Source organism: Anser brachyrhynchus (genome assembly GCF_964034855.1).
Source record: "Anser brachyrhynchus genome assembly, chromosome: 15".
In the NCBI taxonomy this organism is placed as follows: domain Eukaryota; kingdom Metazoa; phylum Chordata; class Aves; order Anseriformes; family Anatidae; genus Anser; species Anser brachyrhynchus.
In genome coordinates, this window is record NC_137733.1 from 14,359,782 (window position 1) to 14,381,536 (window position 21,755).

Genomic DNA, 21,755 nt, shown 5'->3' on the forward strand with positions numbered 1-21,755 from the left:
AATACACTGCAGAAGGCATCCTCTGTTACTATGGAGCAAGATCACTGAATGCTGACTGAACAGTAATTAAAGACTTTGTGGTATTTCTCCCACATGGAGACAACTTCCAAGAGTGTAACATGAAAAGAGATCTCTAACACAACAGCAGCTTTATAAATGGAACCACCTAACAACTGCTATGAACTTTTTTTCCAGCTCCACCCAAAATAAGGCTGGGGATTACTGATGCAGTAAAAAGAATTGCATCTATGAAGAGAAAGGGGTACTTGTCCCAGATAGATGCAGCTTCAAATATTCAACTATCTTTATCCATCAGGGGTTTATTTGGGTTGCAGATATTTTTTTCTTTGATTGATTATTTTTTGTTGTTTTATTTTTGTTTTTTAGATCCAGAGATTCCACAGCTCGCTTCAAGCACAGACAACTCAGATCCACAAAAAATTCTTAGCTCAGGCACAAGCACTGTCAGACTGCTTCCAGGGTCAGGTCTGTAACAGTTCAGCTGCTTTTGTGTGATGCAGAGCTTGAACTTATTAAATCCTGCTAAACCCAAGCCGGCTGTGCACAGGACCAGGCAACCAGACTGCGGCTGGCTTTATATCCCTGTTGTCTGCAGCTCAAGGAAGCACAAATCCAGTTCAGGTCTAGTAGAGCTAGCACAGAGCTAGAAGAGCTGTCAGAGAGACATGAGCTGACCGCTGTGGAACTGTCTAGCAGAACCCCTACCCTGCATCCCAGCATTTCTAGAACTGCCTATTTGCTCCAGCAGAATGTGGTCCAATTTTGCCAAACCAGCTTAAAAGATCAGCGTTTTGCCAAAGTATGCAAGTCCTCCCTTAAACCTGACTGTAAATTATAATAAAAACATTTTCGAAGAGTTTTTGTACGAAGGTTAGCCAGAACCAATGCTGACAACCAATATTCAGACCGACTAGACCCACACAGGAACCTACCTCCTTGCATCTGTTCCCCAATATCATTATTACATTTTTTTTTTCAGCCCTTCATGACTCCAAGACTGTAGTTAAAATTGTACATAAATACATGGTTTAATATTCCAAACTTGAGGGGAATTATTTATCATACAAGGTTCTTACTTCATGATGTGATGTAGTCGTGGATCTGTGAATTGTGTGGTTCTGTTGTTATGATCTACAAAATATATTCTTCCTGAAACTGTACTTCTAACTTCCCAACCTGGAGGCAAAGGTCCTAGTTCATCACAATTCACACTGTTAAGGTCTCTAAGGAGAAAAATAAACAAAGTTAAAGCACTTCTGAAGTTAAGATGAAACCAATTACATTCAGGGGGTGGGGTGGGGGAATGCATTTGGTGCTCAGTGATTCTAGGCTATGAAAGTCTTAGGAAGAAGGAGAGAATAGCTATTTTTATGTTGCCTTTTTAGAATCCTCAGTCTAAGCAGTGCAACTCCTTATGTCTGTCCTTTTAAGTCTTTGAAAGTAATAAAGCCATGCAGCTTAGAAGTAACTTCAATATGCAATGTCGTCATTCAGGTGATGACAGGGCTTCTCAGGGCTATAAAAGGAGGAAGAGACTTTTTTCCATAGAAAAAATTTACAGAAAAAAATCCTATTAACACCAGCGTGATCTCTGTGCAGAAAACCCAACAATTAAACAAAGGCCTCTACACCAACAGCTGCCTCCAAATGCCCAATAGGTTAAGAAGCCAAGACAGCCAAGCACTAGGATCACTTAAAAAGAAAAAATCACCTCGTTAATTAGCAAGGTTAGAATCCTAAGTATTTGACTGAGAAATCATCCGGAGGAAGGCTTTAGTGACATATTCACTCCTTTCATCCTAGATAGCTTTAAGGTATCGTTCTTTCTAAGCGCTGCTAAAGGTAGTCACTCACTTGCAGGCAGCACAGTAACATTTGAATTCAATGCATAGAATGTATTTACATTTAGAGAATTTAAAATGTTTAATACCCCAGACACCTAATACAGTAAAACCGAAGAATGGCAAGAAAAGGAAGGAGAGGAACTTGAAGATTGTTGTTTAGACAGAAAAGCTGTTGTTAAGTGAAATATTCTCTAGACAGCTGACATGGATTCATTTATTATCCAGGGTTGAAGAGATCACTCTATAGATTTCCTTACCTAAATTTAACCACCCAGCATCAGCATAAGTAAACCGAGAGGCTTCAGAAAAGGTAGAAACACTTTGTACATCAAAGGCTTCATTACTGTCAGAGTGAGTATAAGCCAGCAGGGGGTACACAGGGAGACAGACAAGCCTTTGTTAGGCTCCTTAAAAGAAGATTATAGTTGTAACCATTTGTTTCAATCAGCTGTGCATCTGAAAGTACTTTAGAGATCTGATTACATCAAGTTTTAACCTATATCTGTGCTAAATGCCAAGGTTAGGTTTTTGCACTGTAACTAGTAAAGAAAAGCCACCTTTAACCGAAATAAAACAAGTGACCTGTGACACAAGAAACTGTTGTGTCCCCTTACTTTGCTGGTCCCAAAAACCTGGCTCTAAGATTTGTACAGAAAAGAAGCAATAACTTTCGTCAGGCATCACTGGAAGAAGAGACACGGCTTTGGGCACGCAAGCCTGACGTGAGTGACACAAATGAGCACTGTCATTTCTTCTTCCAACTACACCAGCTAATCTAACATCAGCTATTTTCTCTCTCTCTAAACCTTATTTCTAATATCCTCCCATACGCTGTTATTATATCAACGCTTTTGCCTACACTGCTTTATATAATTTTTCTAATATCCTGTATCACGCCGGTGTATAATGCAGCCAGCACAGCAGCTGAAGAGTTACAAACTTTGTGTTTTACTACAGAATCTGGTGTGCAGGTGGCCCAGTGAAACAGCCCAGACTCAGAGCCCCTCAAGGAAGAGAGCCAGACCTTAGTCACGAAGAGCTGGATTAACTGCAGGTTAAGTTTTAAAGAGGCTTTACTAAGTTAATCATGTGGAGGATTCAAATTTTCTAGCTGCAAATCATTGGTCTGAAGCATAAAAAACCCCAACGCTATTTCAAGTTTAAAGATGACAAGTGATCTCTGTTTCAGTTATACAGGAGTGGGCACTATTGTAGCAGAAGTTGCAAATTCAATACTCAACAAGCAATGGCTTTAAGGGAGTAGTCACCTTTTTTCTTTAATGTACAGTTCAAACTGGTTTTGAACAAAGTTTGGGTTAGATTCAGAAATCTGTAACTTTAATAAAAAAAAAAGGAAGCCACATTGACATTCTGGGAAGAATTTATCAAATGGGAATTCCCCAAGGACTACACAGATTTTTCCTTTGTTTTACATGATTCACAGCTGAATAATTTTCTCTTTCAAAAAGTCATCTTTAATGTATGGTGAAAAGCTAACTGGAGAGGTCAAAAATTATTCCTCTGCTCTTGCCTCTCCCTTTAAATTTAGATAGTCCATTTGACAGATTTTTTGCTCTTTAAGATTCAATTTACTTCTGTACACACACACACAATTCCCCCCCAGCGATGAGTTTGCAACTATAAATACATACCTTGGTATCCTAGGGTCATGCCACGTGCTAACTCCAGTCTGTGTGTGCAAAAAATAAACCTGTCCCTGTACTGTTGTTCTTTGTTCTACAAAAAGGGAGAAAAGATTACTGTAAATTACAAATCTGAAAACAACAACCCTGAATAACAGTTTGTTTGAAACCATTAGTGTATACTGTCTTTCTGTCAGCTCTCCGAGAAAGCACTTGAGCCATCCCACCTGATGTCTTGCAGCACGGACTACTTTGTCTTTGAACACTGTCTTGACAAATTTACTTGACTACACATTTCAATAATCCTTTTCAAACTCACAAATCCAGGCACCAACATGTTCCAGTTTGTATTTTTAGATTTTCAGACAACCCAAACCCCCAAACTGGATTTCTTTCCTCCTAGATTTGGCGTGCTCTTTTCTGAGCTTTAAATTCTCCTTAATCTTATCCTTCCTAATCTTCTGTACTACTGGCTTCTTTGTTGCTTTTATATTTTCCCGATCTTTTCTCAAACGTGGGCTCAAACTTACACGACATGCCAAGGGGGAAGGAAAAAAATAGCATTACTGCTCTAGTTTAAAGAGCTCTTTACATTCGTTCTCCCTAGATACACCGCCAAGATTAGCAGTGAGTTTTCTATAACAGCATCATACCACAAACTCATGTTTAATTCACCATCAACCCCTCAGTGTATCCTGGAGTAGGCAACTGCTAATTAGACAATCTCAGACTTGCATCTGCACTGTTTAGTTCCTTTTCCAAAATGCAGACCATTAGATGCACACACATACTGCGTGTCCTGACAGGCAAACCACATCTATATGTTAAAATGGGAGAATTTTTCTCTGAAGTCTTTTGAAAACCGAAATTTAATAGTTCTGGAAAACTCTTACCATAGCCTTCTGGTAGGTCAGGAGACTGGTGACCATGTGGTCTGTTCTGAGGTGTCTGTACATGGCCTCTGACTTCAGGAGTCCGAAGTCGCTGTGCCTGAAGCCTCTGATCTTGACTTGGGGACTCTACAAAGCGACAATTGCCTCCACCAGCAGCCCCTGTAGTGTCTGTATACGGTGCTGGTTCCTCCATAAAACAGCTCAGCGGCCTTCCCGGTCCGGAATCTTCATAAACCGTTCTGAAAATGGGGAAACTTCAAGAGTTTCCATCACAAAGAAGTGAATGCAGAAATAACTGTTTTTCTCTCTCTGTTACTTCAAGTACCACGACTTCTAAGGCAAGCTATGACACTTTCTTAATGTTTTTATACCCCAAATTTCTTAGCTGAACAGAAACGCCAGAAGCACTGGTAACAAGAAATATCAAGTTCTAGCCAGTTTAGCATATTTTCTTCAAATAAGTATTCAGCTATAACCTTACTACCTGTTACGTATTCCCAGACAAGATATTAGTCACACTACTATTTAATATTTTGAGTGTTCATTATATTCTTTCCATGTATAAACTGTTTTTCTAATTAAGTGTAAAGAAAGCAATTCTTACCCTTCATTCTCCAAAAGCCCTCTGCAGTCTACTACAGAACCTCCTGTGCCTATTCTGTCCCGTGTCTGTAAACTGACTGCAATAAAAACCAAACACAAGTTAATAATAAAAGAACAATTGTTCCCTAAACAATAACAGCAACCACTGAACAAGCCACATTTATATAGGGTAAAATATTAAGGAACGCTAAAGCTTAGCACACGAGAGCACACCACTTACCACAACCCCTTCTATAACCCTAAAGCATTATTCATTTTAAAAAAGGGAGAAAAGAAACCAGAGGCATCACATCATCAGAACTTAAGCTGAGTCTATTTCTGTAAATATCAAACATGCCAGCTGCTACATCTGCATTTCATGAGGATTCAGAAAGGTTAGCTAGAAAGAAATAGCTCGCCACTAGATGTCATCGTTACGGTTAGAATCTGGGCTTTGCCAAACATTTATGCACTTCTATTGAAAAGCTTGGGTTTGACACGGGGGTGAGGCACCGCATTGTGGTAAGATGGGTTAAGTTAGGCATCCAACCAGCATTGCCGAAAGTGAAAAAATATTGCTGAAATTTGGAAATGGGTTACATGAGCCAGCGATCAAGAATGGTATTAAAACAGCAATTCACAACATTTCTTTTACCTCCTTCAGGTCCTGTTTTCCAGGTAACATTCTGTTTGCCTGTCACCTCCATCCTAATACAATCAGTTTTACCGAACATTCACCCTTCCAGAGCTGCATTAGAAACCTTGCCAAATGCACTCCCTATTTTTAATATTGTTTCCAATTATCTAATGAGAGAAACCAAACTGCTATGTAGGAGTACAACAAAAAAAAATTCATGTTATGCTATTTAATCCCATTAAAGTCTGAAGAAACAACACAGAAAAGGCATTGAAGCAACGACTGGGGGTTTCTGTTTTTAATACAGCATTTGCCCATGTACTGTATTTACCTAAGAAGATAAATGTTTAACCAAGAGCGTTCTTACCCACTATTTGGCCTCGTACAGCATCAGTATCTGTGGGATTTAGTTTGCATAGATCCAAACGCTGGTCTGCAAATGAGAATTGGAAACATCAACAAAACACTGAGGGGCTGGGGGAGAATACTACCCACTACTCAAACACGAGGCACTGAAGGCCCTTGGCTGTGCCAGGCAGGGACTGCTCTTACATCCAGTATCTTTTAGCCTGCTGATGGCATTGGAGAGGAGTCGGACACACCCCAGGAAGCCAGCTCCCTGTTTCTTGTGGATTTTTTTATGGTTCCATACACTGATGGTTATGGAATCCGTCTTGCCAACGTATCTAGAAAAACACATATTGGAAGAGTAATTTTAGAAAAAAAAAGAACTCCTTTTTACTCTCTAGCATTTATGCTTTATTTGGTACAAATTCTGACACATTTTAGTACATTGGTCATGCTCCTTTATTATAAATGCAAAAGTGCTTAAGGCTGAAAAAGTGTTATTAATGAATTACTGTGCTATGATTTTACACAGCACATTAAATTGATATTTCTGCAGCACGAATTAACTACAGACAGCCTCATTAAAACCTATGCGTCAAGCTAATTAATGTACAAAAATTTTAAATTTATGTTTCTAATATTTTGAAGAAAATAAATCATTACAACAAGGACAATCTTTTCTAAAAGCTGGCCTGCGCTGCTCCAATAGAGCTTGCTCTAAGCAGTTTTGCTGTGTACCTAACACACAGATGTTGCCACATTCAAACACCTAGAAGCAAGAGATGTAACCCTTTATTTGCAGGTCATTTTTTGTTATTGCAAAAATTAAGTCCTCAGCAAATTCTTCTTGGTAACAAAAAATGAAGCTGCAGTGGCAACCCTTGCACTTCGTTTAACAGATAAATCTCAAAGAGTTTTTACTTATGACCTAAGAAATAACTCACAGATCATAATGCTGGTTCCATTTGGGGTCCAACGTGTTCTTCACAGTGTCAGTGGAATGGCACTGACCTGACCCATCAACAACTATTTTCGCAAATGGGTCAGGAAGTCCTGTGGAAGGGAAAAGGGGCTGTTAAACTCGATGCTTTTTCTTTTCTTTGTTTTGTTTCTTCCAATACAATGCTATCATGAGCTCTTCCCCCCTTAAGCAAGCTGCCATTTTCCTAAAACTATTTTAGTAAATCCAAAATGAGTTCCAAATTAAAGAACAAGGTACTTCTGCCCTACACATTGATATCTGCCATAAATAGTACAAGAATTTAGAAAACAAAAGGTTAAATGTGCTCAATTTAACAGTGCTTAAGTGGCCCATGCATACAAAAAGCAGGCATTTTGATTCAGTCCTTAACGTGACATTGAGACTCCAGTTGGACCCTTGGCAAGTTTTTTTGGTTGGCTGGTTTTTAACAACTACATCCCTATGAGATAGATGCCATTGGTAACCCTCACAAAAAAAAATCTGTAAGTAGCAACCTGCTTGCAGTCTCATCAGCCAGACTTCCAACTCGAATTTGCAAGCCCTTGGTCTTTCCAAGGCTAGAGTCTACATCACCCAAACACAATTCAGAGCAATGTGCATTTATGTAGTAATGCAAGCACGGAACCACAGAACAAATCACATACCCAAATAAGCCATGACGGTAATGCACAATCTGCAAACAAACCTGATTAATCAAGAGCAGAAAGTTATACAGTTGGGGCATACTTACTGAAGAAATCTTTCTTCGCAAGATTCTTGGCACATAATACTGCAAAACAAAATACCAGATAAAGAAATCTTAAAACCATAAACAAAACCTTCCAGCAATCATACCAATTACAACAGTACACGATCTGCACTCTTAAAAGAAACCCAGATATTATATACGAGCATTGTTTTCTTCACCTGTGATTGGAATTTGCACTTACAGAAAGAGAAAAATCCTTTTGCTGCTTTCGTTCTATCGTTGCAAAGTACAGAAGATTTAACGAACATCCCTTTGCATTAAAGCCTTCAAACTTTCTATACTACGTGCTCACGCAAGCGCTAAAACAGAATTTTGCTGCCATTATTTCTGAACCCATCCATTTGACAACGAGGACTAAGCAGTTTTTGAACCAAGAATGGCTCTGGGGCTCCTGGAGACAACTTCTATATGGAGTCCCATCAAAGGCTGCGCAACCTCCTGCTCTTTGCATGCAAAAGGTTTGTGGTACGTTGTAAAAGACGGTACCAGCGGCGTGCCGTACCAGCCCAACACCTCACCAATACAGAAAGGTTTTGGGGTGAGTATCACACGGCCTCATTCAGGAGAAAACAGATATACTGGGGGGGGGTGGGAAAGGCAAGTTTTTTTTCCTTTGGAAGGGCCCCAAACGAGACATCATTTCCCTGTCTCCAATTGTGCTGAATAACAGAGTCGTTTAAGCAAAAATTAGATCAGGAAACTTGCATCAATCTCTATTTCTGTTAGGTCTATTACCAGCCACAAGCCTCATTTTGCTTTTCAGTAAGGGCTGCTCAGTACGCTCTCAGCAATTCAAGTTGCTCGGTATCCATTAAACTCTTATAGCAGGCCAGGAAAAGTTACCACAGAGCCAAAGATGAAAACATTAGAGCTGTAACTTACCTAAAACTGGGAGAAAGAGAGAAAGAAGCAAGAAAGACGATTATAAAAGACCCAACTATCTTTGAGGTAGCCTCTTCTCCATCAAGTTCTGATGTTCTAGCACGAGAATGAATGCTCAGAAAACATCGAGACGGCCAAGTCCCCCGGCACAGACCCCATCCCACCTCACTCCTAGCTTGCAGGCTCACTTGGGGCATTTACACACGTTGGCTCTGGGTTGGACAAAGTGAAGACATGGTAGCAAAAACGTAATTTTTTTATCGTCATCATTTTTTGTACTTCTGCTAGAATTCCACCTCTCATCTCCAGAGCAATGCCCACCTTCCAAAATAGCCGGCAGAATAAAATCTACCTTGCCTCACATGTCAACAGATCGACGTCTTAACCCAGATGTTAAAATTAGTGTAAAAAATACACAAATCCTTTGTTTTTTAATAATTAAAGCAGCTGCAACAGGAAACTATGATTAGAAGGGATTAAAAACTACATACTTCTAACGCTGGCAAACCGCGGAATCAGAGAAAGCTCCTCTTATGTATTTAATTTCAACAGCTGACCAAAGACGAGAAGGCTGGAGGACTACAGCAGTTTGATTTGAAATCAAACAGGATTACAATCACAGACCAGACCGCTGCTCTATGGAAGCGCACCAGAGCAAAGCTTAATTTCCTCTTCCTGTCCTGGGCGCTTTGGAAGAAAAAATACCAGAAAACCAAGGAACGAGCACAGGTAAAATCAGAACCTGGATGTCCTCGTAGTAGCCAGAATGAATTTTAAAGTACCCGCGAGTGGTGCTGCTTTTCCTTTCTCAAAATCAAATAACTCACACCGTGTCCTGTCCCCAGTTCTACGAACACATTAAGCTGGAAAAGCACACCATCTGTAACAACCCGAGTGCTGTCTGACTGTATAATTATTCCATTTATTCTATATTTCAGGTGTGCTCTCTAGAGCTAACTAGCAGCCCAAGTTTCATAAGCTATTATTGAAGAATTATATTTTTCATTTAATGCTTTTCCCTCTGCCACAGGCTTTCGGTCCGCAGTAGAGGAGCGCGGCTGCCAATTTTCCAGTTGCAGCCTGTGAAACCCTCAATTTCGGGTTGCAAAAATCATTATTCTTTCTAGTAAGAAAAATACTGCCGCAACAGCTGGTAGCAGAAAGAAACCTTGACGGAGCAGTCTCTAGAAGCAGCCTGCCCAAGAGCCACCGGTGGCTTTGCTCTACTATTTGCACATTAAACTGACTACGGCGAAAATATTTTCAAGTGCCCTATCGCTTAAAAGCTATACGGTTCGAAATTCCAGTAAAGAAACGGGTGACAAAGGTCACCAACGGGACACTTGGGCATGAAACTATGCCAGCGGCCAGGCAGACAGCCCCTCCCTGCTCTGCGAAGCCGTGCTCGTGCCAGATTTACTTCTTAAACGCATTGCCTCCAATGGGACTTGTGCACGACTGCCAGATGGGTCTGACTGCTGCTCCTTCAGGCCCGACACCCCTGCACTCGGGCAGATTTAGCTCCAAAGGCTTACAGAGCTACCGATTTTATCCCCGCATCATAGGCGGCTGCCCACTGAGCAGGGGTAGAAAGGGATGGACGCTGCTTCGGGAGGCGCTTTGCACAAGCTCTGCGCAAAATCCAGCCTTCGATCTGTCCAGCGTGCTTCTCCTTTTCCTTTCTTCTAAGCCAGCAAGGCTCCTTGTCAGCAGGAGGGATCTCCCCGCGTTTGTTGCAAAGTTACGGAAGGCACCGATTCTCCCGCCTCGGTCATTTGCATTCTGCTTTCTGAAAGTCAACTGACTTGTTCCAGCTTGACACGGGATTTGTTTGGACGGCGCTGCGCATTGCCGCGCGGTGCTGGAGAGCTGCTTTCATGCAGCAGAGCCCAAGCACCGCTCAAACAACGTCTTCACATCGAGATTATAATATTTATAAAGGGATGGGAATGTTTTTTTTTTTTTAAGTACCTGACATTACTGAGATAATTTCAAAGGCTAAATTAGCCAGCTGGGGAAAGTACGAGCGTGAAAGCATATTTGGCAGGAGGTGAAGAAAGGACGAGCCGTAGACAAAGTCGGTATTCACCCTGGGGATGTCTTCAGTGCAGCCTGAGTGCGTGGAGCTGTTCCCGTGCCAGCCCCCGTTGTCCACCCAGCTCCAAGGCAGGGGTGAATCAGCTGCTGCGGCTCGGGAGGTGCCGCGGGAGGGACTGCAGCCAGGTGTAGTAAGAAAAGCGCGGCGGCACCGCCGCCTTCACAACCCGGGCTGAGAATTGCATCAGAAAGCTGCTGCTCCACCAGCAGGCGACCCACCTCTGCAGCGGGACCGATCCCCTTCGGGAAGGAGGCCGAGGAAGGGAGCCTGGGCGAGGAACCATTTCAAACAGCCCGAGCGCACAGACCCAGCCTGCAAATCAAAGCCGGGGCGTGCGGGTTCCTCCTCCCGACTCGTCTGCGCCCCAAGGAGCGTGGCTGGCCTGCCAGACAGCCCGCACGTTGCCGTCTCTGCACCACCACCACATCTATCCACACCTAGCAGGCCCCGTCCCACGGCACTAAGCCGCTGTAATTGTTTTCAGCTGCACTCGGTAAAAACGAGGCAGTGTTTTGTGACACAGAAGGCAAAATGGGGAGCGATGGAAAGATTCGGTAGGCACCAGCCTGCACCGGTGCAACAGAGCAGCCAAATCTGTGGCTGGGCCGCGTCCACTCACCCTTTGCTCTGTGCTCTGGAGTTAAAGCTAAGCACCTCCTTGCTCAAATTAAGGATTTTTGCATGTGGATAGGAGCTGAGCCAACAACAGCACTCAATTTAGCGCTCAAGCTGATTCTGAAGACAAGACAAACCAGCGTTACGTCCACGTCTGCTGCAGGAACGGGGGGCAGGTCATACTGCAAGATGCTAGCAGGTAAACCTCGCAGCCGTCTTCGGCCTTCCTTTGATATTCCAGGTTAATCATTTGTGCCTGCACAAACACGCAGCTGGATTCCAGGATACATTCGTTTTACTTTCTGACAGAAAGTAAACACAAGGCCAGCAGGCCGGTGACGTAGAAAGGACTTTACTTAATATTTACTTCTGTGCAGGCCATCTTGAATCGCACAGATACGCAGCGTGATCGTTAAAAGCATCACGGGCTGTCGGAGTGCTTGGAGATGTAAGCAACAACAAGGGAAAGCTTTCTTTGGAGCAGAGGGGAATAGGGATCCCATCATAAAATGAAACTGAACTTACTGAATACCAGTGAAAAATAAGAAGGCTGAAAAATGTGATGCAGCCAAGCAATGGAAACGTCGCAGGTAACGCTGCAAAGCCCGCCGGGCTCTTTTGGCTCGCGGAGCTGGCAACCTGTGCACCGGGTGGGGAGGGCCCGGCGTGTCGGCACGATGACCCCGCGCTGCCTTGCTGCCTGCTCCTCTCGGCAAGGTTCTTCCGTCCTGAGAAGGGCCGCAGCAGACTGCGCAGACAAATAACGTGCTCAAAGTGTAAAGAAAAAATCCCCCAGAAAAAAAAAAAAAGAAGAGCGAACATCAGCCATTTACCACATGCTGCTCCAACCCCCCAAGGCACCACAGCCCACAATTAAAATCTTTGCTGAATCTGTTTTATGAAATCGCTTCTCATCCGAACGGTTCGGTGCATTTCGTGTGGAAAATACTCCGAACACCACGAGCCACCCCTCCTGAAACGCCTTTACGAATGGCTCTACTTGGCGTTTCTATTCCCTGCACGTAACCTTAAATGAGACTTCACTGCAGATAAACGTCTGGTTTTATTTCTACTACCAGGCAACCCAGGAAGGTTCTTAAGTGTTTTGTTTTTTTTAAGGCTGACAATCATTTATGTTTGATGGGGGTACAAGAGCAAGTTTAATGGAAAAGGAAAGATGGCTAAAGGCACCAAGTGTGTAAAAATGTGGTTTCTTTGCAGCTAACCACATCACTGAGCTAAAACACCCCATTTTATTCACATATCGAAGCTTAAGTTGTCACCACAAAGGCCAAGGTTTCTATTCTAGTCGTCTTCTTGTTTGCTTTAAGAATACTTTTGGTCTTCCCCTCTGTCTGCTTCAGCCTGAAACGCATAAATCCACAGACTGCTTTAACTTTTCAGTAACCGAGCCTGAATCGCTGCCGTGCTTAACGCACAGAACAGAAACAACCCCGAAGCTTTACGTTACGTTTGCGAAACAGAGCAATTACCTGTACAGAACTCATTTTACAGACACGTATGCATTCATGTGTACACAGAGCTGCCTTCATTAGTGAGCTTGGTATCATGGTGCCAAAAAACTCGCAATCTGACATGTAAGCCACCCAAAAAAACCCAAGGCCCCTCCGACTTCAGGGCTGTGCACGTCACACCCCACCATCTGAAGACTCTGCCTGAACTCAAGCTAGAACTGAATTTAGCTAGCAGATTAAAGCAATGCTTCATTAGAAAACCTCAGCTCTCAGAGGGCTGCTAGATTTGGTACACGAAGCCTTTTTGTGGCCCTTTTGTGTAGGCTGCAGTAAAAATCAAAGCCTCTTTTCAAGGCATGCTTTCCTCGTGGGCTGGAACTTGGCTTCACACAGCCAGTCGCAAACACTAGACAACTTTGAAGAGATCTTCAAAAAACCACACACCCAGAAAAAGCCATTTTTATTAGTCCATTAACATGTCATTAAAGTATCTACTTAGCCCAGAATCAGAATTCCATCCTACCTAAGCATAAAAACGTCATGCATGAGAGAGAGCCCTCGCAGAGCAAACACCACCAAGTTGACAAAACAGAGCGGTTTCATCTCCAGGATTCCTGAGACGTACTCAAACTGAAAAATCCTCTTGGGCACTGACCGACGGTAAGCCTTCACGTCTTACAGATACACAGCAGCAAGGGCTGCTTAGCCCTCAAGAAAGTAAATCGGTAAAACAATAAAAATAAATAAACAAACAGCACGGGGCCATTGGAAGAACAAGGCTCGTTAAATTCCCAGTTACCTGAGACTGCATGCAGTACGGCGAGTAAAGCAAGTTCAAGAATGAACTGATACCAACCCTGGAGAAACGCTAACGGTTATGGAATTAGTTGAAGACCTTTGCAGGGATTAAACAAAAAGAGGAGATCAATAGGAAGCTGAATTAATGCTGATGTACAGAATCAGAGAAAGGCGCACAGATCAGACAAGTGGAAATAAGCACATCCAATTATCTCTCAGAGTAACACTTTTCTCTTGTTCTCCCTCTGTTCACCCACAACAAATGCCTGACACAAAGGCGAACACCCAGATGAAATTTTTCATCAAATCCTAGCTATCACATCAGTTTTCTTACAAGTTTGCTATGCTTCCTCTAATCCAGGCCAAGAACCTTCTCCTGTTCTCTACGCGTCTATTTCCTAGTCAGATACCAAGCGCAAGAACCCCAGCGGCTGGAGCGTTACAGCCTCAGGCCTCAGAGCAGGAGCCACCCATGGACCTTATTTGCCCCTCGTACAACGGCGCAATTTCCAGCTGCACTGAACTCCTCCTTCTCACTCAAGCTGTAGTTCCAGGGGCTTTGGTGGTGGTGACGAAGGCAAACCTTTCATAAACTGCTTCTTCATCACCTTCGGCTAATTATTCATCTTGGCCCTGCAGCGATTTCTTAGCTGTAGGGGATACAACCAGAGGTACTGGGGCAAGAGTGAGACCGTGCCTTGCGAAGCCTCCTCTGCCATCAACAAAGTGCCCCTGCAGCACCAGCCACCCTCGCCTTCCTTTACCTTTTCCTTGCAGACCACCTCCCAACACGTTCAAAACGCAACCATGTTCTTCAAGCACTGGAGTTCAAGAGGTAAGTTACCAGTCAACGTCCCCATTTTACAGCAGCTGGAAAACCCATTCGCAAAGAGAGCCGCTCCCAAAAAACACCCCATTGCTCACAGCTTTACCAGGGAACACGTTAACAGCAGGGGAAGTCAGATGGAACTACCCTACAGCTTAAAAAAAAGTCCTCAGCCAGCACCAACACATCTGCCAGGATCACAACCAAGTGGAATAAATAATTCTGTAGAGATTTACCAAACGCAGTCAAGTTTTTGTTTTGGTAAGATGTCCACAAACGGCCTCCCAGTTCCTTGAAAACGGAGCAAATGCTCGGGCTTCAGCGATATTGTCAGCTTCTGTATACACAAGTAAGAAAGAGAAACAACTGGAAAGAACTCAAATTTTTCATTAAAACCACACAGAGTAATATTCTATTCTCAGGGCAAATTCAATCTCTTAGCTGACAGCTAAATAAAACAATTTCAATAACAAAATTCCTACTGGAAACACAAAACGGCATTTTACAGTTACTCCCCATTTCATTGTGCGTTAGCTACTGGGAGCAACACAGCTCTGCGCTGCTTCCCTTACACATCTTGCATCTCCCACCACACAAACCTGAATAATTTCTATTTTTAAGCAAATAGTATTGCTCAAGATAGGCTTATCTGCATGGCTTGCACTTACTTGTGCTCACATTTTGAAACAGACACCAACGTGCATTGTGCAAGATCAGTGCTGTGACGCTGAAAGCGTGCCACAGGACTGACTATGGGGCTCAGTTTTCTTAAATGACATTAGAACTAAGGAATAAAACTGTGTTGAAGTCTTAATACTTAGCTTTTATAGTTACCCAAGTGCTGAAAAAGCATCTGGAAAAAAATTCCTGAAGCATGAAAAACATGTTCCTCCACCCACATGCACTCATAACTCAGATTCCAAACTGAATTTTACTCAGATTGCCAAAAATATTTTGCACTTTTAACACTTGGAGTTTTCAAAGCACCTTTTGCAAAGCCATACAAGTGTCAATACCTGACAGGACTGAACTCTCAGCCTAACACTGCTCACAAAGAGAGCCGGGATCGAGCCCAAAGCCAGTCCCATTCCATACCCTCAGTAAACAACAGGTCCTTTCTGGAAAAAAAAAAAAAAACAAAACAATCCAAATCTTCAGACATATATATTTGTTTCTCTGGAAAACACCAGATGAACAACAGTGCATTACAACGGAAATACAGAAAAAAAATATCCACTCTAGAGATGAATACAAAACTATGCTGCTTTTCACTACCACTTTGGCAGAAGTCGGATTTTAACTAGCTGACTCTCCTTTCTGAGAATGAAAGCCCCTGTGCAGCACGGCCTACTGCTAAGTCAGCGTTTAATTTAGGTGTGTTTCATTTAATGCCTCTGATCTCCATTTCCATAAGTTAAATGTCTAAAGTGTTCAACTCCTTATTTTCATTATCAAAAAGAAGCTTACGAGGACGCTCCCTTGCAGCCGATCATTTGCTTACTAATTCAGTACATAAAAGGCTTTTCAATAAACATTATGTTCACCATAAAACACAGAACTTTAGATTCCCCTCCTTGCAGATATTCTCTGTGGGGCTACCCATACCATTAGCACAACTATATTTTTTATAGCCAGTTTGTGAGACTCCAGTTACAAGCGCATTTATACCCTAACAGCAGATCCCCCCCCCCCAAAAAAGCCATCCAATTAATGGACCCGGAGTTTTTACAAGACATTCGTTTCCGAAGCCTGATAGGAAAACCTGCCCAACTGCTCTCTGCTGCTTTATAAAGGAGGGAAAAGTGTAAAACAGAAGACCAAAACCAGAAGCAAGACATTTGAGGATGTTTACCACGCGGCTAAAATTAGCGGACCATGCAACCACACCAATTAAAACAGATCCAGCCTTGGGGTCCTGTCCACGGAGCGAAACATTTCTGAAATAATGGGACAAACGGAACCTCGGGTCAGCTGTCCTACCCGAGGCTACAGGGAACTACAGCTACTGCATTTTCTGACCCAGCGTTATCTCCAGCTCTCTTTACATACATGCAGTCCAGCTTCAAACTATCTTCCTGTTCTGCAGAAGGCAGAAAAAAGTCTGACCTTCCAGGGCAAAACATGCAAAAGCTGCAAAAGCAGAAACATGGTATTGAAAATCTTGGCAAGGTTTGACGTTGCAATAAAAACATTAAATTTCAATGAAATAATAAAAAGTCTAAAATTACCAAGCTAAAACTAAGCATATTTCTCCCTTTAAAACCTAAAAGGTGTTTTGTATCTCCAAGAAGTGGTTGGTATTTCTATGTAGTCCTTCATATATGGGTAGGGTCAATATTTCAACCAAGCAATTTGACTGTAAAACACTGTTCTAGGGGAGGAAAAATGAACACAATTTAACACATTCTTAATCTCAGTTTTAACACTAAGATATGCTTTTCCAGACAGAACCAATATTTAGCTTCTTTGATATCTCACAGCAATTAAATATAGTACAAATCAACTTTAAGGAAGAACATTCTCCAACGAGGGTATTTTAATGAACAGTAAAAAAAAAAAAAAAAAAGTCTGGTTTTCATCAAACATTAAGCAGATTGCTTAAAAGCAAGAACATTGCTATTGCAAAAACGAATGGTGTGAAGTCATGTGTAAGTTGTAAACTATGTAAACTATTAGTCATGCAGGTTCAGATGTATCACTAGAACAGTTTTAGTTAAACAATTCACACGAAAAAACGCCTTACAGCTAAATTTCCAGGTTGGGCCCTAGTCAGGGCAGGGCTGCTCAACTCAGGGTTAACCTAGAGCTGCACAGTGAACCACGGAAAGGAAGCTGGCAAGGGAATTGCTTGGGTGAGCTAGGATCCTGCTGATGGTGACATTAATCGCCAGCAAAAGGGAAAACAACAACAAAGTCTTTGAAAACACAAAGTAAGGAACAACCAATTTTGCTAGTTATTTTTAGAACTTAAATTTAGAAGTATCAAACCACCACCGCCACGTTTAAGCATATTCAGGAACCTACATTTCTTCATTCATTCTTAAAACATCTGAGTGAAGAAATTCCAATGTAGAATTCCAGCAGAAATTTAGCCTACACAATAGCTGGTAAATAAAAAGAACAGACGTCGGGAAGAAAAAACATATACCGGGTTTAAGCTGTTTTTCTAAAACTCAGGCTCATTTTGTGTTTCTTTAAAAACTCTTGCAATAAATATTTGCTCGAAATCTTCTGCAGAGAATAATATTCATCAAGCACCTCTTCTAGCACTACTACAGCTTCAGTAACTGTTACCAGACCAAATTCCAGTGGATACTGGATGGCTTTTCAACAGGCACTGTCAACACCCTAGAATTCTTTCATAAGTAAATGAAAAGCATTCCTGATATCAAGCAAGGCATCAGTACCGTATCAGTGCTTTAACATCACGTACCTGAGGTAACAAATGACTTAGAATATGGGCATGGAAAAATACTTTATGTGCTAGAAATTCAGGAAAATGTCTAACTGAGGTATACTGAGTGCTTTTTGGCATGTTTGGATAGAAAGATAAAACGCCACAAGCCGTGTCATATATGCTGCTCCAAGCTACAGGCCCCGCCACCAAAAAACCCTTTTTCATGCTCTTACAGCTTTTGCCTTCCTTATTTGCAAATCTGTTGTTCATTTTGCGGTAAGCATGATAACAAACAGATGAGATGGAGGAGTACTTTCTGAACAGAGCGCGAGCGAGCTCCGATTTAAAAATCAGGGCATTGAAAGCCAATACTCAGCGAAGAGTTAACAGCGTGCAAAAGCCTCTAGCAACGAGTTCGTTTTGTTCTGGGCTACTTAGCAAAGGGTCAGCCAAAAATTGAACCAGCTGGAATTCATTCAGAAGTACTTCTTGCTTCCCAGAGCTCCCCGGGCTGCAGTTATCAACCTGAGAGTAACAAGCGCACGGATCATCAGGATCGAGCTGGTGCTCGAAAGAAGTGTCCCAGCCTAATGGCCCGTAATAAATGACGTTTTGATCCTAACTTGGACCTTAGGACTAAGTTATAAACGCTCCTAGTGTCTTGTGGGAAAAACTGTAGGATTTGCCCAAGGTAGACGGAATTAAAGAATTCTACCGACCTCTCTGTTCGGTGATTACCTTGTTACCAGCTCCCGTACATGTAACACTCAGTGAGCCCTTCTAACCTCAGTCCTTTTGCTGTAGATGCTGTCAATACAAAACAGACAGTATGAAATACCGAAGTGGGAAGATTACCTGTTGTTTTTTAATCAGTTAAATAAAGAAACTATTACAAAAAACCTCCCAGAGTAGTTCAAAATACCATTTAGATACCTTGCTGTAGGAAAAGACCCCTCAAATGCCCAGGTAAAGTTTCAAAAGTAATGATTATTTAAGCACTTAAGTTACAAAAATGGAAGAATGACTCCAGGAATTCAAACACAAGTTAAAGGTGCACAGTTTAAATTCAGAAAAAGAAAAATTTTGTTTGCTCAAGTTAAATTTTTGGCATCGCTTCTGATTTTGAATGAAGTACATTGGCTGGTTTAGAACACTGGTTTTAACTCCTGGAAAAACTGAACTCCACAATCTTAGGTTTGTTTGCTAATTATTCAGTCCGTTATGATCCCTTTCAACATCCGCCCGAGATGTTACAAACTGCTCCTCGCTTTCCTTATGCATTTTTTTCCCCTCATTTGTTCAGAGGGCTCAGCCTAAACCCTTCTTGTTTGCAAATGAAATAAAAAAAAACACAGGAAGCCCTAAACACACGACAGTGTTTGTTCCTGGCTGGTGAAGGGCACCAGCATTAAAAGGTGAGCGGTGACCCTGGCTACCTGCCAGTGGCAATGCACGTCTCGGCTCGCTGCTCGGGCCTGGTGCCAGATGCTGAACACCGAGGGGATGTGGGGACAAGTCAGGGGGTGACAGCGGTGGCACCCCTCAGCCAAAAGGAGCAGGGGCACGCAGCTGTAAGGAAGCCGCGGCAGAGGGGAAAGGAAGAGAATGGGACAGAAGCAAGGCTTGTTCCAAAAAAAGACTGTAATTACAGAGATATTAATAGCTTCTGGAAGGCAAGATTTTATAATTCATTCACCTACTTCTGCTCTTTCTATTAACCCTAATACGGAGTCGCTGTTTTCTTCTATCTGACATTTGCCCACTTGTTGCAGGGGAAACATTCCTTGTACTGTAATAAACTTTGCCAGGAATTACTATGAAAGCTATTAGTACGTGGAGGAAGAAAAATCTCATTTAACAATGAGTCCAAGCTAAAGGTATAACAGGAGAAGGAAACAATGAGTAAGAAACGTTTTTGTTGCTGCTGCCGTACAGTTAGCCTTGTCCACAAGAAGCCCATTCACGCACCCTCCACAATCTCCCTAATCACCTATTAGTCACCCCAGTGGTAATTCCCTACAAGTACTTTGGCTTGGGTCGTGCAACGGCTGGGAGACCCAAGTGACATCAGCTCTCCTCCGATTTCCAGGCAGTGAGACGCGCTTCCCGGCGCGGAGAGGCACGCGCCCGAGGAAATGTGGGTCAGCGAGCGCGCATCCTACCGCTGAACGTGCGCGCTGCTCTCCAGGGACTCGCGGCGGCGTGACTCAGGAGCAGCGGGCTGGCTGCAGGCTCACGATGCTCGTCTATTAATGAGATTATCACCGTTCCTCGCCGGCCTGTCCACACCACGCCGCCAGGCAGCTAGAACAGATCTTCAAGGAGCCCAGCACTCACAGAGCGAAATGTTGTGTTTTACGGCCGTGCTGAACAGCACTGAAAACGTTAAAACGACGTGGAACACCGACAGCCACATCACGCAACAGTAGCCATTAAGAGGAAACGTCTGCCTTCGAAAATAATTAATCACCCGTTGTGTTTGCCTATAAACATCCCGATCTAACAGGCATGTGTTTCGCTCAGCCGAGCAGCAGCAAGATGGACAACCAGACTAGGCTGCTCGATTGGGGACGGAGGCATCAGGAGCGGTACCCTGCCCTGAAAGCACCCATTTGCCTCCCCCGGCAGCACCCGGGCTGGATGTGGTTAACCAGTAACCTCACGCAGCGCGCTAGCCAGCCCTTCTGCCAAGCAGCGCTCCCCAGCAGTACCAAAGTTCAGCAGATCCACGCCAGATCAATGTCACCGCTCTCTTACACAAGCAAAGCCGGCCTCTCCACTTTAGGTACTTTCAACAAAACGTCTAATTCTTGCGTGACCTACGGGAGGCACAAAACCGCGCGAGCTGAATGGCACCAAACAAGATTTCATGAAAAGCAGGCTTTTATTCCGAATAAAGCCGTATCAGCCTATGTGTTACTCCCTTGTTCTAATTATATAGGACAGCATCTATTTAAACTGCCAAGTTAATGACTTCAAATTTGATCAATAGGCTCTGTTTATTCAGCCCAGCGCTACTGACGGTCACCAGGGATGAACAACAAAACAAACAGACTGGTTACAGCAAATCTGTGGTTGAGGTGGGGTGCATACGAAAAATCCACAACCTGCGATTTAATCGGGGGGTGGGGAGGGAAGCCCACTGCCACAGCGAGACGCCCCATTTCCCTTTGTGTCCATAAAACATTTATCCGCGTTGTTCCGCGAAGAGCGAAGTTGTGAGCTGCGTGAGCTCAAGCATGACTAACATCACGGATACAGAAGGACTCCGAGCCTTATCTTGTACCATCTAGCTATGTTAAATATTTCACATTTGTTTTCAGATTAAGCCATGGTAGCACACGGCAACAACAAGGGGACATCGGGAAGCCTTTGGACCATAAGCAGTGACTTCCCTCCTTGTCACCGTACCCGCTGCTGAAGGAAATTTGCTTTGGAGCCGCTTTGGGAAAGGCCGGAACCACCGTCTTGAAAGCAGGATGACAAATGTCCTTGACTAAACCTTCTGCCAGCAGACGGACTGTTTTACTTACGGACTAGCTAAATAAAAATAGTTCAGAACGAAAACAGCGTACAGTGTGCGTGTAGCCTTCCAGCAAAGATGGTTTTAAATTTGAAAAAAAAAAAAAAAGCTTTCATTGCCAACAGTTTCTCAACAGCGGCAAGGTATGTGGAAACCCCCAGCGATTTTTAAAGAACACCATGCAAGGTATTCAATAAAGGAAACCCCCTTGCTAATCCCAAGTGAATCTGCAGTCACAAAGGCTGAGATTTTGATGAAAACGCTTTATTGCATTATTCTGACCAGGGTGCTTGTTTACAATTTTTCTCGACATTATACTTTCATCGCTTTGCCTGCGAGAGGGATCGCTATCTGCCTGGCACGAAATGTCAGCGTCCATTCCATCAATAAATTATAACCCACTACTGCTCTGATACCTCGATCAAAGGTGCTACGGACGTAAG

General features: G+C 43.0%; 1 protein-coding gene across 4 annotated transcripts in view; it reads right to left on the reverse strand.

Annotated features, from left to right (window-relative positions):
• SMURF1 (SMAD specific E3 ubiquitin protein ligase 1) overlaps positions 1 to 21,755 on the reverse strand; it is a 46,956-nt gene that overhangs the window by 12,689 nt on the left and 12,512 nt on the right. For 2 of the 4 annotated variants that reach the window (XM_080557422.1, XM_080557421.1), the window contains exons 2-9: positions 7,681 to 7,719; positions 6,913 to 7,021; positions 6,173 to 6,306; positions 5,988 to 6,053; positions 5,006 to 5,081; positions 4,402 to 4,655; positions 3,518 to 3,602; positions 1,098 to 1,244 (exon numbers count right to left, since the gene is read on the reverse strand). In XM_080557422.1, coding sequence (XP_080413548.1) covers positions 1,098 to 1,244; positions 3,518 to 3,602; positions 4,402 to 4,655; positions 5,006 to 5,081; positions 5,988 to 6,053; positions 6,173 to 6,306; positions 6,913 to 7,021; positions 7,681 to 7,719 — 910 coding nt within the window. The remainder of the gene's footprint in view (positions 1 to 1,097; positions 1,245 to 3,517; positions 3,603 to 4,401; positions 4,656 to 5,005; positions 5,082 to 5,987; positions 6,054 to 6,172; positions 6,307 to 6,912; positions 7,022 to 7,680; positions 7,720 to 21,755) is intronic. The other 2 variants (XM_080557424.1, XM_080557423.1) reach the window with 1 other exon arrangement.